Below are 18,669 nucleotides of genomic sequence, written 5' to 3' on the forward strand. Positions count from 1 at the left end.
AAATATATCAATATTAGGATGAGCAATGTCTGAGTGGCATTGACTAAAATACAGTAGAGTACAGTATATACATATGAAATGAGTAAAACAGTATTAAACATTATTAAAGTGACTGTTGTTCCATTTAAATTGACCAGTGATTCCATGTCTATGTACATAGGGCAACAGCCTCTAAGGTGCATGATTGAGTAACCGGGTGGTAGCCGGCTAGGGATGACTATTTAACAAGCTGTTGGCCTTGAGATAGAAACTGTTTTTCAGTCTCTCCATCCCTGCTTTAATGCACCTGTACTGACCTCGCCTTCTGGATGATAACGGCATGAACAGGCCATGGCTCGGGTGGTTAAGCCCTGTGGTTGCGGGCGGTGATACAGCCCGACAGAATGCTCTCGATTGTACTCCTGTAAAAGTTTGTGATGGTCTTAGGGGCCAAGACCCCACCTCCTCCCAGTAGGCTGTCTCGTTATTGTTGGTAATTAGGCCTACTACTGTTGTGTCATCTGCAAACTTTATATTTGAGTTGTAGGCGTATGTAGCCACAGTCATGGGTGAACAGGGAGTACAGGAGGGGGCTGAGCCCGCACCCTTGTGGGGCTCCAGATGTGGTTAGTGGGTGTGCGCTAATAGTGTTTCAATTGGTGACGTCACTCGCTCTGAGACCTTGAAGTAGTTGTTCCCCTTGCTCTGCGATGGGTAACGATGCTTCGTGGGTGACTGTTGTTGATGTGTGCAGAGGGTCCCTGGTTCAAGCCCAGGTAGGGGTGAGGAGAGGGACAGAAGCAAAACTGGGACTCTTATATAGAGAAAAATAAATACGCTATTGTTCTGCCAGCATAATATCCTGCTGCTATGAGAACGGTAAACATATATATAAAAAAAAGATTCAACAAGTTATTCTTTATAAGCCATAAATAGCGTTGGATTGTTATACGTCACTAATTAGCTTCCGCCCCACAAAGGAGTAACCAATAATATCTCCCCCCTTTTCATAGCAATACCTATAGTTCCTATAAGTTGCTTTAATTGAAGAGATGCAGTTCAAACAAGAGTAATTGTGACAAAATAAATGCTAATAGTTCAGTATAAATACAATGTATCAATACTGAAATTATTATGTAAGTGTCTACTCTCACACAATTACATCCCACTCACAATATATTCTGTGCGACAGTGCAAGGATTAATGGTTAAATTGGATGCAGTCAATGGATCGCCTGTTATTGTTTACATTTTGAAACAGCGTACGGACTCTACTTAATGAGGGTGTCATTTCCAGTGAACGTTCGGTTATTATTGAGTAATGATTTATTTCGTTTTTCATGTTAGTAAAATGCTTTGACAAGTATTTCAATCAATTGGTGGCGATGAAGTATCTAATCTGCTATGCTAACCAACACAGCTAGCTAGCTAACCATAATAGCTAGCTGACTGGCGACAAAAGCTAGCGAGTTATTTGCCGGGTCTAGTTATCTACCTAACGCTACTGTAGTACGCTAACTAACCGATACAATTGATTGGTACCACATTGTCAGTTTGTCCATTGGATAAAAATATCGTTTATGTTGCTAGCTAGCTACCTGCCTTAGGAATGTCAACGTTTGAGACCAGACAACGTCGTCAATGTAGCTAACTAGCGAATTTAGCTAACGTTAGCTAGTTAACATGGTCTCAAGTTGTAATGACGTGTTAATGTTACATATGTTATTTAAATAGTTATTTTCCTAGAGTTGACAATTGCAGCTTTTGCTGGGCTAACCGAAGCGCAGCTAGCTATAGCTCTCGAAGGGTGTCTAAAAACTTGGATGTCGAGGATGTTCAAATGACTTGAGAAGCATAGCGCATTCTGAGCTTCAAAGGTCTAGTCAAGACCAGAGGAAAACACAGGTATACCTTAATTTGAATGTATTCATATTCTATTCCAGTGTATGGTTCTTCCCCCTCCCCTTCCCACACTGAGACTATAGATGTGTTAATTTGACCATGAGTATTCATCTCCATTATGTTTCAGCACCAACTAAGTCTATCCATTTTGTCTGACCTTAGGGGTGCACAATGTTTAGTGCAGCTCAGAGTTCCAAGTCTGAGTTTCTGGACAAAGCCAGGCAGGCACGTGAGGAGAGGAAGGGGTACAAAGCAAGGGACAGAGCAGCCACCCTAATTCAAGCGCTGGTCAGGAGATTCCTCTGTCGCTGCAGACTCCAGAAACAAATAAGGTTCGCTTTACAAGCAATGCGTGCTGTTATGCATTAGGACACACAATCTTTCATGAGACTAGTTTGTGAATAAACCTTTTGAAGTAATGTATGAATGCTCTCTTTCTTACTAGGAAAGAAGTTGATGACTTATTCCAAGATGCCGGGACCACAAAAAGAAACGCACTATCCATTTTTAAAATTGCACGGAAGTTACTATTCATTTTTTGCCAAGATGATAAGTTGGTAAGTTCTTTAACACCTACACTTTACCCTCACTGATTTGAATGTATGTTTTGTACATTGTTATTAATTGTCTCTTACAGGATGATGTCTCTTATTTACTAATTGAAAGGCAAATTAATGATTACATATCAGTATAGTACTTGAGATTGTTTAGTGTACATATAACTAACAAGCTATGATGCTTTTAACTACACAGAGATTTGAGAAGCTTTGTCGCTCCATTCTTGGCAGCATGGATGTTGAAAATGAGCCCAAAGTGAGTATGATTATAGTGAAGGAATCATCAGTGAGAACAGATTTTTAATTAACCCAGAGTGTGATTGACTCTGACTTTATATATAATAATGTATTGTTCTTTGTTATCAGGTTTGGTATGTGTCATTGGCTCTTTCTAAAGACCTCACCATCCCTTGGATCAAGCAGATTAAAGATCTCCTGTGGATCTCCTGTCAGTTCCTGAAAAAATTAAAAGTAAATCAGAATGCTTTGATTATAATAACCTTCTTTAAGAAAACAGGTGTACCATTTTAAATATTGAAATGTTATAATTGGATCTTTACACCCCTTCTTCCTTCTGTCTCTTGTAGCCTGACATCATGCAGGACAATAAGCTGGTGACTCTGTACCTCACCATGCTGGTGACTTTCACAGACACATCAACCTGGAAGATAGTGAGAGGGAAAGGTCGGTCTCAGGTCAAACCACTGCTGCAGTACACACACCTCCTCTATATAAGTGTCTTGATGTTGAAAGGAAAAAGACAAAGTGGAGTCCTCCATTTTTTTTTCTCCCTCTGTGGTAGGCGAGGCCCTCAGACCAGCATTGACCCGGATCTGTGAGAACATCATGGGGCATCTCAATCAAAAGGGATTTTATTCAATACTGCAGGTACAGTGACTCATATGACATTTTCCATCTTTTCATCAGGGCTTTTAGAATGATTATTATTATGTTGCTGACGTTTTATTGGTGGTTTCTGCAATTTTGCATTCCCTGGTAGATTCTACTCACCAACGGATTGGCACGCTCCAGACCCTCACTTACCAAGGGCACACTCACAGCAGTATTCACACTGGCATTAAGGTGAGTGGAAGCTCTCTCATTCCCATTCGACCACCACGGATCAATTGTCTCTGCATCAATAGAGCCTGGGCCAGATCTATTGTTGTATATACCCAATGTTCTGCTTGCTCAGACTTCCCTCTGTAACTGGGTTTGTTGGAAGAAAAAAAATCAAGTGGCTTAGCTTCATGGAATATGAGGTCCTATCTTATCATAGTGTATGATCTGTTTGGTCACCTTTTTAGAATGCTTGGAGCTGAAGAAGGCTCGGGAGCCATTAGTGTAATTTGTCTTTATTTTACAGACCTGTCATTGCTGCTCACTTCTCTGACAACTTGCTGAGGTCTCTCCTCATCCACATCATGTCTGTCCCAGCAGTTGTCTCCCACATCTACACCATCACCCCAGAGGTAAACGCTAAACACTCAAAATGAAGAAATTACAGCCAATTCTCTACCTAGTGCACTGTGTAGGATGCCACTTCAGATATATAGACATTATTGTATAAACATATAATAGCTTGTACAATGACAAAGCCTCTGAGTGTGTGCTTGTCTCTGTGCAGTGCATGACCACCATCCAGACCCACGACCTGTTGAGGAAGTTCATCCTGTTCCTTAGCTGCGAGGAGCAGTGTGTCGACATCTGTGTCTGCCTGGAGGGGAGCCACACACTGTGCTTACTGGGTAGGGCCGTTTACACTGACTCTCATATCTATTCTATGGCAATATTGGCTACTACTGTGAGCGTGCATGTTTGAGTTGCCTTTTTTTTGTCTCTCTCTTTCTTGTCTTTCTCTGTGCGGTGCTGTGGGAAACATACTGAATCAGTTATTTGGGGTTGCTGCTCTGCGGGGCCTCCGTTTCATCCTGTTGTACTGTAGGTAACCTGATTCACCTGGGCTACCTCAACGAGAAAGTACTGGAGGAGGAGGCCAACCACTTTGTGACGGAACTGACGGACATGCTGTCCTACTGCCAGAGATACGTGTCCCAGAAGAAATCTAACCTCACCCACTGGCACCCTGTCCTTGGCTGGTTCTCCCAAACCGTAGACTACGGGTCAGTGAGACATCCTCATAGCCTGATCACAGATCGGTTTGTGCTCTCTTGCCGACTCTTATGGTTGTTATCATGCCAAAATCAAGTGTCAATGACCTTAGGAGCAAAACAGCACAAACTGATCTGGGACTGGGCTATGAAATGGGATCTCAACTAGGGCTGTTATGTTGTCCGCGTTACTCCACACCGGCAGTCACGAGTCATTAGTCTTCTCCAAGCTCTGATACTGCTGATGGTCATTAGTAGCGTACCAACTTGCTAACTGCCTTGTACTCAGCACTCTATTGTCCCTGTAATCACTCTGACAAATGTAAACGAAAATCTAATCAAATACTTAATGAGAGCCCATGAGCTCATGTTGTGCAATATTTCTATAGGCTATGCAATTGAGAAAACAGAGTTTTGATGGCCTCTATTAAAGAGAGGAGGATCCTATCAGCTTTCTACAGGCTAGACCTACTATATTTATTTCTCAACTTTCCTAATACTAAGCACATTGCTTCTCTTTACTGGCTGGCATGAAAGTGAACCATGGGAAAAGCGTCCTCCATTCCCTATTTAAGTGCGTAGATAACATGTATTTCTTTCCCATGCCCCTGTTTTGAGACAGGTGCATGCTAATGGTCCATTCTAAATCAAAACAAATTTCACACATATATTATTTAGTATATGTAAAGACTAGATTAAATCAAGAATAGTCTGATTGTTGACAATATTAGCCCATCACTTGTGAATGATATAGTATCCCTTGTGAATGATATAGTATCACTTGTGAATGACATAGTATCACTTGTTAATGATGCCCAGCCTCTGTGCAGTGAGGCAAGAAACAGTGCATGCCTTTTTTGCAACTTTTTCAAATCATAGTCACAAACCCCTTTGATAAGGTCTTTATCGCCACTAAAGTGGCCAAATAACTTCTTAAAATTACGAACATTAATTTGCTTTACAACTGGTGTGGAGCCTAACTAGCATACATAGGAGCCTAACTGGCATACATTTTGTAGTATCCAATTGGAAGTTACAGTCTTGTTCCATCACTGCAACTCCCGTACGGACTCGGGAAGAATCAAAGGACAAGAGCTGTGCGTTCTCCTAAACACAACCCAGCCAAGCCGCACTGCTTCTTGACACACTGCTCGCTTAACCCGGAACCCTCCCCTAACCCGGACGACGCTGAGCCAATTGTGTGCTGCCCCAAGGGTCTCCCCGTCGAGGCCGGCTGCGACTGAGTCTGGACTCGAACCAGGATCTCTAGTAGCACAGCCTTGGACCACTGTGCCACTCGAGAGGCCCTGGCAGCGTCTGAGTTTCAAGTTTGGGGAAGATAATTGTCGCCATAAAAATGTACCTTTATAATAAAGCATTACATGTATAATCGCATTTGCGGTCACTTTTAAGAATAGTATTTTCCCGCTAATTGCATTCTCAATATTCACTGTTATAGCCTACTGCCGTGTGCGCATTTCTGAGCTTATAATGTGAAGAAATAGCCTAATAGTTTATCAACATTTTAAGCTAAACCAGGGATCCCAAACTGGCACCCCATGGGTGGTTTTATTTGACCCCCCAGGTTTTCTGAGGGAAAAAACTTTTAAAACATTTTAAAATTAATTGTTGGACATAAGACTGTAAAAACATCAGGAAATCAGCTCCAAGTGATTTTAATTTAAGAAATCTGCTCCCAAGTATTCCAACGTATAATGGAGAGATGTGATCGTACACAAATGTAAGCCAGGTTTAAAATGATTATGTTTTAATCAAACATTATATTGGTTTGGGCTTCTTGTGGCCAATTTGCAGTCTACAAATTATTTGTAAATACGTTCTGGCACCCAACCTTCCGCTCAAGAAAAATTGTCCCACGACTTAATTTAGTTGACAATCAATGAGCTAAATGTTCTGATCTGTTGCATCAGCCTCATTGCTTTAAACATTTTTTTTATGCTAGTGGTTGTATTTAATTTGGGATCTGTCGCATTCGACAACTGTCCCAGATTATGTTTGGAATATTTATTTCTCGCACAGAAGGACAAGTTGACCAATAGAATAGGTCAAAATAGTTCAACTTTTGTACTTTGGGAGTTAGTAGATTGACATAGGCTAGTGCGTTTGCTGTTCATTTGGCCTTCCAACATCTTCAATATGCGCCTCAGAATTTGACAAGTACGAGCTCAGTTGCTTCCCAGATGTGTGTGTTCACTTGTAGCCTGTGAGAAGGACCTGATCACGTGATGGCCATTGACTAATAAGAATTGCGGTATCTGAGAAAGCCACGTGAGTGAGAGGTGCTTTGGAGAACTCAGCTGGGGGAAGGAATTATTATATTTATCCAAGGGCACCATGACTGCTAGGCATAATCAATTGCTTGTCAAATTGTGAATGAGAGACTGATAAAGTGTGTGCAGCCTGCGCAAAAAACTAAACAAAGCAGAACTCATGCCTTTCATGTGTAAAAAAGGGAAAATCATTAGTTACATCCTGCAGAATGTATTAAAAATCAAAACATGTAGCCCAATGTTTCTTTCACCACTAAAGTTGTATAAATAACTCTAAATGAATCATATATGAGGACCTGTTAATTTGTTAACCGCTCAACACAGAATAGCCGTAAAATCGATTGGAGAAAATATACAGTGCCTTGCAAAAGTATTCACCCCCCTTGGCGTTTTTCCTATTTTGTTGCATTACAACCTGTAATTGAAATAGATTTTTATTTGGATTTCATGTAATGGACATACACAAAATAGTCCAGATTGTTGAAGTGAAATTAAAATAATGACTTGTTTCAAAAAAATAAAAAATAAAAAAAAATAATGGAAAAATGGTGCGTGCATATGTTTTCACCCCATTTGCTATGAAGCCCCTAAATAAGATCTTGTTCAACAAATTACCTTCAGAAGTCACATAATTAGTTAGATTGCACACAGGTGGACTTTATTTAAGTGTTCCATGATCTGTCACATGATCTGTGTATATATATATACCTGTTCTGAAAGGCCCCAGAGTCTGCAACACCACCAAGCAAGCGGCACCACCAAGCAAGCGGCACCATGAAGACCAAGGAGCTCTCCAAACAGGTCAGGGATAAAGTTGTGGAGAAGTACAGTTCAGGGTAGGGTTATAAAAAATATCCGAAACTTTGAACATCCCACGGAGCACCATTAAATCCATTATTAAAAAAATGGAAAGAATATGGCAACACAACAAACCTGCCAAGAGAGGGCCGCCCACCAAATCTCATGGACCAGGCAAGGAGGGCATTAATCAGAGAGGCAACAAAGAGATCAAAGATAACTCTAAAGGAGCTGCAAAGATCCACAGCAGACATTGGAGTATCTGTCCATAGGACCACTTTAAGCTGTACACTCCACAGGGCTGGGCTTTACAGGTGAATGGCCAGAAAAAAAGACTTTACTTAAAGAAAAAAATCAGCAAACATGTTTGGTGTTCGCCAAAAGGTGTGTGGGAGACTACCCAACCATATGGAAGAAGGTACTCTTGTCAGGTGAGACTAAAATTGAGCTTTTTGGCCATCAAGGATAATGCTATGTCTGGCGCAAACCCAAAACCTCTCATCACCCCCAGAAAATCATCCCTACAGTGAAGTACAGTGGTGGCAGTATGATGCTCTGGGGATGTTTTTCATCGGCAAGGACTGGGAAACTGGTCAGAATTGAAGGAATGGTGGATGGCGCTAAATACATGGAAATTCTTGAGGGAAACCTGTTTCGGTCTTCCAGAGATTTGAGTCTGGGACGGAGGTTCACCTTCCAGCAGGACAATGACCCTAAGCATACTGCTAAAGCAACACTCGAGTGGTTTAAGGGGAAACATTTAAATGTATTGGAATGGCCTAGTCAAAGCCCAGACCTCAATCCAATTGTGAATCTGTGGTATGACTTAAATATTTCTGTACACCATCAGAACCCATCTAACTTGAAGGAGCTGGAGAAGGTTTGCCTTGAAGAAGGGGCAAAACTCCCAGTGGCTAGATGTGCCAAGCTTATAGACATAACCAAAGAGACTTGTAGCTGTAATTGCTGCAAAAGGTGGTTGGAGAATAATTTACTTTGGGGGGGGTGAAAAGTCATGCATGCTCAAGTTTTCAATTTTTATTTAAAAAAAAAAAAAAAATTTAATAAATATTTTTATTTATTTAGCATCTTCAAAGTGGTAGGCATGTTGTATAAATCAAATGATACACCCCCCCCCCCAAAAAAAAATAAAAAAATATTCCAGGTTGTAAGGCAACAAAATAGAAGAAATGCCAAGGGGGATAAATACTTTCGCAAGCCATGGTATTTTCTAGTTTATTCAGCTACAAAATATATATATACAAAACTGTGGACACCCCTTCAAATGAGTGGATTTGGTTATTTTAGCCACACCCGTTCCTGACAGGTGTATGAAATCGAGCACATAGACAAACATTGGCAGTAGAATGGCCCGTACTGAAGAGCTCAGTGACCTTCAACGTGTCATAGGATGCCACCAAAATTTCTGCCCTGCTAGAGCTTCCCCCACCAACTGTAAGTGCTGTTATTGTAAAGTGGAAATGTCTAGGAGCAACAATGGCTCAGCCGTGAAGTGGTAGGCCACACAAGCTCACAGAATGGGACTGCCGAGTGCGGTAGCGCGTAAAAATCGTCTGTCCTCGGTTGCAGCACTCACTACAGAGTTCCAAACTGCCTCTGGAAGTAACATCAGCACAAGAACTATTAATTGGGAGCTTCATGAAATGGGTTTCCATGGCTGATTTAGACGTACCAAGATCACCATGGGCAATACCAAGTGTTGGCTGGAGTGGTGTAAAGCTAGCTGCCATTGGATTTTAGAGCAGTGGAAACATTCTTTGCAGTGAGGAATCATGCTTCACCATCTGACGGATGAATCTGGGTTTGGCAGAGAAGCCTTACCGGAAGAGTGGAGGCTGTTATAGCAGCAAAGGGGGGACCAACTCAATCACACACACACACACACCCACCCACCCCCTTCCCACTCAACCTTTACTTCATCCCTCCAGTCTGAATGAGTCCATGCCACTGGTCACGAAGCAGTTGCAGTACCTGTGGGGCATGCCTGTGATCCGGACTCTCTTCAGTGATGTCCTCAGCAAAAAGCTGGAGGCCCAAGAGCCCACGCCTCCACCACAACCTACCACATCCCAAAACAACCTGCCAGTCAAGAGTAAGTCGAATTTGTATTTCAGTTTCTCTTTTGTTTTCTCATCAGGCATTTAATCATTTAATGTCATGGGTTATTTATTTTGACACCATTATCAGATTTATTATCACATACCTGGGTTGTTGTTGATTGAACCAGATTATATTATAGAAGTGCATAATATAAGTTGTGTTTTTAAAAAACAATGAACTAACCTTATTGGATCGGTTTCCTCTTAGGTCTATTCAAGCGGGCATTTCAGAAGTCTGCCTCAGTACGAAACATCCTGAAGCCAGTTGGTGGGAGACGGGTGGACTCCGCAGAGGTTCAGAAAGTGTGCAGTATCTGTGTACTGTACCAGACAGCCCTCACCACGCTCACCCAGATACGACTGCAAATCCTTACTGGTGAGTCCATGCATAGTTCCATTTGAATCAGGCACGCATACACACACACACGCACATTCTCTCATGTTGTGTTCGGTGCTGTCCCCCTCAGGCCTAACCTACCTGGATGACCTGCTGCCTAAGCTGTGGGCCTTCATCTGCGAATTAGGACCCCAAGGAGGGCTCAAGCTGTTCATAGAGTGCCTGAACAACGACACAGAGGAGTCTAAACAGCTGCTAGCCATGCTCATGCTGTTTTGTGACTGCTCCAGACACCTCATCACGTGAGCTCCATGAAATGCTACCACATAACTTACACGTTATACAGTATGGGGTGGTTTCTTAAGTATAGATTAAGTCTAGTCCTAGACTAAGAAGCTCCTCTTTCAGTCCTAATCTGTATCCAGGAAACTGGCCCTAAATACAATATCCCATCTCTGTACTTACTTATACTGTCATGGCCGAAAGTTTTGAGAATGACACAAATATTAATTTCCACAAAATTTGCTGCTTCAGTGTCTTTAGATATTTTTTTCAGATGTTACTATGAAATACTGAAGTATAATTACAAGCATTTCATCAGTGTCAAATGCTTTTATTGACAATTACATGAAGTTGATGCAAAGAGTCAATATTTGCAGTGTTGACCCTTCTTTTTCAAGACCTCTGCAATCTGCCCTGGCATGCTGTCAATTTACTTCGGGGCCACATCCTGACTGATGGCAGCCCATTCTTGCATAATCAATGCTTGGAGTTTGTGGGTTTTTGTTTGTCCACCCGCCTCTTGAGGATTGACCACAAGTTCTCAATGGGATTAAGGTCTTGGGAGATCCCTGGCCATGGACCCAAAATATCAATGTTTTGTACCCCCGAGCCACTTAGTTATCACTTTTGCCTTATGGCAAGGTGCTCCATCATGCTGGAAAAGGCATTGTTCGTCACAAAACTGTTCCTGGATGGTTGGGAGAAGTTGCTCTTGGAGGATGTTGGTTCCATTCTTTATTCATGGCTGTGTTCTTAGGCAAAATTGTGAGTGAGCCCACTCCCTTGGCTAAGAAGCAACCCCACACATGAATGGTCTCAGGATGCTTTACTGTTGGCATGACACAGAACTGGTGGTAACGCTCACCTTGTCTTCTCCTGACATGCTTTTTTCCGGATGCCCCAAATAATCGGAAAGGGGATTCAGAGAAAATGACTTTACCCCAGTTCTCAGCAGTCCAATCCCTGTACCTTTTGTTGAATATGAGTCTGTCCCTGATGTTTTTCCTGGAGAGAAGTTGCTTCTTTGCTGCCCTTCTTGACACCAGGCCATCCTCCAAAAGTCTTCGCCTCACTGTGTGTGCAGATGCACTCACACCTGCCTGCTGTCATTCCTGAGCAAGCTCTGTACTGTTGGTGCCCTGATCCCGCAGCTGAATCAACTTTAGGAGACAGTCCTGGCGCTTGCTGGACCTTCTTGGGCGCCCTGAAGCTGCCTTCACAACATTTGTACCGCTCTCCTTGAAGTTCTTGATGATCCGATAAAAGGTTGATTTAGGTGCAACCTTACTGGCAGCAATGTCCTTGCCCGTGAAGCCCTTTTTGTGCAAAGCAATGATGATGGCACGTGTTTCCTTGCAGGTAACCGTGGTTGACAGAGAAAGAACAATGATTCCAAGCACCACCCTCTTTTTGAAGCTTCCAGTCTGTTATTCGAACTCAATCAGCATGACAGAGTGATCTCCAGCCTTGTCCCCGTCAACACTCACACCTGTGTTAACGAGAGAATCACTGACATGATGTCAGCTGCTCCTTTTGTGGCAGGGCTGAAATGCAGTGGACATGTTTTTGGGGGATTCAGTTCATTTTACATGGCAAAGAGGGACTTTGCAATTCATCTGATCACTCTTCATAACATTCTAGAGTATATGCAAATTGCAATCATACAAACTGAGGCAGCAGACTTTGTGAAAATTCATATTTGTGTCATTCTCAAAACTTTTGGCCACGACTGTATATGTTATATGTTGACCATCCTTTGTGTGTTATACAGGATCCTGGATGACATTGAAGTTTACGAAGAGCAGATCTCGTTTAAGACGGAGGAGCTTGTAACTATCTCCTCATTTCTCAACACGTTTGTTTACAAGATGGTCTGGGATGGCATCTTGGGTGAGTCTTCTCCCTCTGTTGAATTCTTGTCGTACTCTAAGGTGATGTGATAGACAGTGACAGAATTGCCAATCCCAGTTTCCGGCACCATGAGAAATGTCTTGAGGATAGGGTCGTTGAGTGTGTTGTTGTCTGTGACAGAGAATGCCAAAGGAGAGAAGCTGGACCTGTTCCACAGCGTTCACGGCTGGCTGATGGTGCTTTACGAGCGGGACTGCAGGAGGAGGTTCTCCCCTGATGACAACTGGCTGCGCAAGTAAGTGCCCCTCCGGGAAACATACTTATCCTAATCCCTGATCCTTCCCATAGTTAGTCTGCACTTCCCAAAACCTGCTAAGGTAATCCTAGTGATCAGTAGCGGTCAAATGCTTGAGGAGCGCTTGATGAAGCTTGCCCACCACAATGGAACCAATGGAACATTTGTGCCAACTTTGACCACCCAGTACTCCACGCAAGCCATGTTGGGCCCACCTCCACTACTTGGAAGTATTTGACTGAATTGAAAATGGATTGAATTTAGATTTTGTGTCACACACAATAACCCATAATGTCAGTGGAATTATGTTTTTAGAAATCTTTACGAATTCATTCAAATGAAAAGCTGAAATGTATTGAGGCGATAAGTATTCTTATGGCAAGCCTAAATAAATGAAAGAGTAAAAATGTGCTTAACAAGTCATATAATAAGTTGCGTGGACTCACTCTGTGTGCAATGAGTTTTTGACATGATTTTTAAATGTTACCCCATCTCTGTACCCCACACATACAATTATCTGTAATGTCCCTCAGTCGAGCAGTGAATTTCATGCACAGATTCAACAACAAAGACTAGGGAGGTTTATCAATGGTTCGCAAAGAAGTTCACCTATTGGTAGCTGACATTAAATGTCCCATGGTGCTGTTATTAATTACACTTTGGATGGTGTATCAATACAGCCAGTCACTACAAAGATACAGGCGTCCTTCCTAACTCAGTTGCCAGAGTACAAGGAAACCGCTCAGGCATTTCATCATGAGGCCAAAGGGGATTTAAAACATTTAAAAAAAAACAGTTTTTAATGGCTGTGATTGGAAAAAAAACAGAATGGATCAACAACATTGTAGTTGCTCCTAATACTAACCTAATTGACAGAGTGAAAAGAAGGAAGCCTGTACAGAATACAATTTTTCCAAAACATGCATCCTGTTTGCAATAAGCCACTAAAGTAATACTGCAAAAAATGTGGTAAATAAATTAATTTTTTGTCCTGTATTCAAAGCGTTATGTTTGGGGTAAATCCAACACATCCTGAGTTACCACTCTTTATATTTTCAAGCATGGTTGGTGGTGGCTGCATCATGTTATGGGTATGCTAATCATCAAGGACTAGGGAGTTTTTTTTTATGATAAAAAGCAAAGGAATAGATCCAAGCAAAGGCTAAATCCTAGAGGAGAGCTTAGTTTGGTCTGCTTTCCAACAGACACTGGGATACGTATTCACCTTTTAGCAGGACAATTACCCAAAACACAAGGCCAATTATGCACGAGTTGCTTACCAAGATGACATTGAAAGTTCCGTAGTGGCCTAGTTATGGTTTTGACTTAAGTCTGCTTTAAAATCTTATGTCTAGCAATGGCTGTCTAGCAATGATCAACAACCGACTTGACAGAGCTTGAAGAATTGTACAATCCAGGTGTACAAAGCTCTGCGATTTACCCAGAAAGACTAACTGCTGTAATGTATTGACTCTGGGTTGAATTCTTATCTAATCAATATATATTAGTGTTTTATTATCCATAAATATTTTTAGATTTCAGAATTTTTCTGCCACTTTGACATTACAGAGTGTTTTGTGTAGATCATTGACAAAAAATGACAATTAAATCCATTTTAATCCCACTTTGTGACACAATAAAATGTGGAAAAATTCAAGGGGTGAATACTTTCTCAAGGCACTGTATTTGTCCCAGGCCTGATCAGTAGGAAAAAAATTGGGACACTTACTGACTCACTCTTTCACCCCTTGTGTCCAGGGATTTAAAGCCGAGCCTTTTGTTCCAAGAGCTGGAGAAGGGCAAGAGGAGAGCTCAGCTGTTACTTCAGTACATCCCACACGTCATTCCACACAAAAACGTGAGTCTGCACAGAAATAATATTTGTCCTTCCCGGGCATTCGTATTTGTCGTTTCACTATACCAATAATGCACATAGTGTCTCACTCGTTGTCCTCCCCACTTTAGAGGGTCCTGCTGTTCCGAAACATTGTCACCAAGGAGAAGGAAACCTTGGGATTGGTGGAGACCAGCTCCGCCTCTCCGCATGTCACCCATATCACCATTCGCCGCTCACGGATGTTAGAGGTATGAAATGGATGTATCCATCTTTTGCATGTTTTCCCCCACACTAGCATATCACAAAGAATGTATTCTCGAAACAGTGTTATGCAAAGGGTACATATTGGCACAGAGCCTGATGTCAAATACAGTCAGGCATGGTGGTTGTGACTGATACCCAAACTGATCACCCAAACTCTTTGTGTCTGAACTCTCTCATAAGGATGGTTATGACCAGCTCCGCCGGTTGCCCGTCAACTCCATCAAAGGTGTGATCCGCGTGAAGTTTGTCAACGACCTGGGTGTGGACGAGGCCGGCATCGACCAGGACGGCGTCTTCAAGGAGTTCCTGGAAGAGATCATCAAGAAAGTCTTCAATCCGGCTCTCAACCTCTTTAAGGTTGGCTCTCCAGACCTTGTTTCAAATAATTTTTGAAATAATTTTGAGTGCTGTATCTGTGCTTGATTGAGCTTGCCTGTTGCACTGGAACCAATAGACAAGTCTCAAAAGTGCATACACTGCCCACCTGGCACTCCAGGATAGGCTAAAGCTAACGCTCATAGTCTTTTGAAAGATTTCAAATAGTGTCACGGTACTTTTAGCCACTGCTGCTACTGCTGCTGCTGATTTTATGCTGATGTCTCCCCCCATAGACCACCAGTGGCAATGAGAGGCTGTACCCCTCCCCTACGTCCTACATCCACGAGAACCACCTGCAGCTCTTTGAGTTTGTGGGGAAGATGCTCGGAAAAGCCATGTATGAGGTGTGCATGCGCTCACAGAGAATGTTATTCATGTGAAATGACCATATATGTAACAAGAATGACTTATTTTAAAGCCACTAGCCCAACTCACCACTTTTTCCCACTATAATGCTGAGGGATAGGTCTGGAGAAATGTTGCCACAATTTATAGATGGAGCTATCGATGCGAAGCCTGATAGTCCATGAGATCAACGTGTGTGTGTGTGTGTGTGTGTGTTTCAGGGTATCGTGGTAGACGTACCCTTCGCCTCCTTCTTCCTCGGCCAGGTCATGGGCCACCATCACAGCACTTTCTACAGCTCCATTGACGAGCTGCCCTCCCTGGACTCTGAGTTCTACAAGAACCTCACCTCCATTAAGGTCAGAAAGACTCCTCCCCCCTCCCAACACACACACTGAAAACGAAAGGGAGTGTTTCTTATTGTATAAGTCCATGAGGTCCTTTCTCCCTGTTTCAGTCTGTTTTGTTTCTACTTGGTGCCTGATGAACACGACCCTGGTTTATGGTGACCGCTATTTTGATTTGAGAAGTTTTTTTGCTTCGCTGTTATCCGTCGTTACTTTCTGTGATCAATATCACTCTGAAGTTGTGGAAGTCGACTCAGAATAGTTCTTTGATCTTCGTCTTGTCCTTTTCCAGCGCTACGACGGGGATGTTGGTGATCTAGGACTGACGCTATCGTATGACGAGGATGTTATGGGACAGGTAGAAGCCATAGTTTTTCTGTGAATGTAGAAAAACAGAACTCTTCTCTTGTCTCTTAATACTGTCTTCGTGTCATATCGCAGCTGGTCTGTCATGAGCTGATTCCTGGAGGAAAGACGATGCCAGTCACCAATGAAAACAAGTGAGGAAAGATGCAGATGCAGTATCTAGAACAAAGATGTATATTTTTACAGTTGTTGATGTCATTTGATGTTAACACTCTCATTCTCTAAACACAAGATTTGTTTATTGTCCCTGTAGTTATAACAAGTTGGATGACGACGTGGGGTTCCGTCCAGGAACAACCCCTAGCCCCTACACCCGGCCCTTTGACACTTTGTGGAGATCTGATGGGTGTAAGCAATATGGTGTATGTCCTACCAAGCCTATCACAGTGCAAGGTAGATAGGTATAATAAGCAATACGCTAGTACATATATCAAAACCTTTCAGTTCTCCACAAGTACCTAGGCGGAAGGGCTAGAGGGTTGTTTCTAGACAGGCCCAGGGTTCTCCCCAAAGAATGTAAGCGGTTCGCTGTGCCATCTTGCGGACTGTCTGCACCACTATGTTAAAAAAAAAGTAAAGGAAATGTTTGGCTCTAGATTATAGAAAATGGTCCCCCTGGGCCTCCCCCCACAGTACTCGGCAGCACCACCTTGTTAAAAAAGAAGAGAGAACCCTGAGGCCCATGGTGTTCTGAGTCTGACTTAACCTCACCTTTGACCTTGTCCGTGTTGCAGGATCAGCTATATCCACCTGATGGCGCACTTCCGCATGCACACGCAGATAAAAGAGCAAACGGCAGCTTTCATCCGAGGGTTCCGCAGCATCATCAACCCAGAGTGGCTGCACATGTTCTCCACCCCCGAGGTCCAGCGCCTCGTCTCCGGGGACAACGCCGAGATAGATCTGGATGACCTTAAGTGCGTGACCTTCCACCCCCTTTCCCCCTCGATGAGCTTCTCCACATCTTTTCGACCTGCCAATTCCCAAACTTTTTGGGGAAATCCTGAAATCCTATCATCCTAGGTTTGAATGTCCCATTTGATTGGGTAACGGACAGTGAGTTGACTGTGTAAGGTTGTAAAGCCAAGGTGAAGGTGCTTGCTGACATGGTCTCTCTCGCTCTCTTTCCTGCCCGCTCTCTCTCCTGTTGTCAGGAAACACACAGTGTACTATGGAGGTTTCCACAGCAGCCATCGGGTCATCATCTGGCTGTGGGACATCCTGTCCAGTGACTTCTCCTCTGAGGAAAGGGCCATGTTCCTCAAGGTAGTAACAACCCCCAAATGTTACTATACTGAACAAAAATATGAACACAACATGTAAAGTGTTGGTCCCATGTTTCATGAGCTGAAATAAAAGATCCCAGAAAGGTTCCATATGTACAAAAAGCTTATTATTCAAAAATGTTTCTTTACATCCCTGTTAGTGAGCATTTCACCTTTGCCAAGATAATCCGCCCACCTGGCAGGTGTGGCATATCAAGAAGCTGATTAAATAGCATGATCATTACACAGGTGCACCTTGTGCGGGGGACAATAAAAGGCCACTCTAAAATGTGCAGTTTTGTCACACAACACAATGACACAGATGTCTCAAGTTTTTAGGAAGTGTTCAATTGTCATGCTGACTGCAGGAATTTCCACCAGAGCTGTTGCCAGATAATTTAATGTTAATTTCTCTACCATAAGCCGCATCCAATGTCAATTTATAGAATTTGGCAGTATATCCAACCAGCCTCACAACCGCAGACCACGTGTAACCACACCAGCCCAGGATCTCCACATCCGGCTTCTTCACATGTGGGATCGTCTGAGGAGGGGAGGATGGTTCTGAGGAGTATTTGTCTGTAATAAAGCCCTTTTGTGGAGGAAAAAGTAATTATGATTGGCTGGGCCTGGCTTCCCCTCCCAGGCCCACCCATGGCTGCGCCCCTGCCCAGTCATGTGAAATCCATAAATTAGGGCCTAATGAATTTTCAATTGACTGATTTCCTTCTATGTACTGCAATAAAGTTGAATATTTTAAATTGTTGCAATTTACATTTATATATTTGTTCAGTATAAAATGCTATTTTACTGTTCATACGTTAACTGCATTACGTTGGCTTGCGGGGCTGTCAGTTTGAGACCCCTGCTCTAGAACGCCCTTCCACTTGTTATGTGATCTGTTGTTGTTCTGCTTTTACAGTTTGTCACCAGCTGTTCGAGACCACCCCTCCTGGGTTTTGCCTACCTCAAGCCCCCTTTCTCCATTCGCTGTGTGGAGGTGTCCGATGATCAGGTGAGAACACTTGGATCATTGGAAAGTTCTAAGCCACATGTTTGTTAAATAAAATAGATATATTTAACCTTTTTATCTAGGCAAGTCAGTTAAGAACATATTCTTATTTACAATGACGGCCTAGGAACAGTGGATTAACTGCCTTGATTTTTACCGGCTCGCGGATTCAATCTAGCAACCTTTCAGTTACTGGCCCAACGCTCTAACCACTAGGCTACCTGGCGCCCCAGCACACACAACCAGTACGCCTATTTTAGTTGAATAACTTAAGTTTGGGAAGTCAGTCCCTTGAGACTACTTTGGATCTCTGTGTTTGTGTTCACGCTCCTG

The 18,669-nt window shown here is 42.8% G+C and overlaps 1 protein-coding gene across 4 annotated transcripts in view; it reads left to right on the forward strand.

Moving 5' to 3' along the window:
- The window catches only part of LOC118358060 (ubiquitin-protein ligase E3B-like), a 39,373-nt gene that overhangs the window by 17,640 nt on the left and 3,064 nt on the right, over positions 1–18,669 (forward strand). Inside the window, exons 1-27 of one of the 4 annotated variants that reach the window (XM_035735473.2) lie at positions 1,036–1,115; positions 1,713–1,883; positions 2,043–2,212; positions 2,326–2,437; positions 2,634–2,693; positions 2,804–2,908; positions 3,025–3,121; positions 3,240–3,325; positions 3,438–3,520; positions 3,804–3,909; positions 4,065–4,185; positions 4,383–4,560; positions 9,587–9,750; positions 9,966–10,133; positions 10,225–10,396; positions 12,148–12,266; positions 12,408–12,522; positions 14,281–14,380; positions 14,488–14,607; positions 14,804–14,980; positions 15,235–15,345; positions 15,568–15,705; positions 15,986–16,051; positions 16,135–16,193; positions 16,794–16,976; positions 17,214–17,325; positions 18,247–18,339. In XM_035735473.2, coding sequence (XP_035591366.1) covers positions 2,052–2,212; positions 2,326–2,437; positions 2,634–2,693; positions 2,804–2,908; positions 3,025–3,121; positions 3,240–3,325; positions 3,438–3,520; positions 3,804–3,909; positions 4,065–4,185; positions 4,383–4,560; positions 9,587–9,750; positions 9,966–10,133; positions 10,225–10,396; positions 12,148–12,266; positions 12,408–12,522; positions 14,281–14,380; positions 14,488–14,607; positions 14,804–14,980; positions 15,235–15,345; positions 15,568–15,705; positions 15,986–16,051; positions 16,135–16,193; positions 16,794–16,976; positions 17,214–17,325; positions 18,247–18,339 — 3,006 coding nt within the window. In that variant the 5' untranslated portion in view covers positions 1,036–1,115; positions 1,713–1,883; positions 2,043–2,051. Of the gene's footprint in view, positions 1–1,035; positions 1,116–1,142; positions 1,884–2,042; positions 2,213–2,325; positions 2,438–2,633; positions 2,694–2,803; positions 2,909–3,024; positions 3,122–3,239; positions 3,326–3,437; positions 3,521–3,803; positions 3,910–4,064; positions 4,186–4,382; positions 4,561–9,586; positions 9,751–9,965; positions 10,134–10,224; positions 10,397–12,147; positions 12,267–12,407; positions 12,523–14,280; positions 14,381–14,487; positions 14,608–14,803; positions 14,981–15,234; positions 15,346–15,567; positions 15,706–15,985; positions 16,052–16,134; positions 16,194–16,793; positions 16,977–17,213; positions 17,326–18,246; positions 18,340–18,669 lie in introns of those variants that run through there. The other 3 variants (XM_035735472.1, XM_035735471.1, XM_035735474.2) reach the window with 3 other exon arrangements.

This window comes from Oncorhynchus keta, chromosome 25 (genome assembly GCF_023373465.1).
Source record: "Oncorhynchus keta strain PuntledgeMale-10-30-2019 chromosome 25, Oket_V2, whole genome shotgun sequence".
NCBI lineage: Eukaryota > Metazoa > Chordata > Actinopteri > Salmoniformes > Salmonidae > Oncorhynchus > Oncorhynchus keta.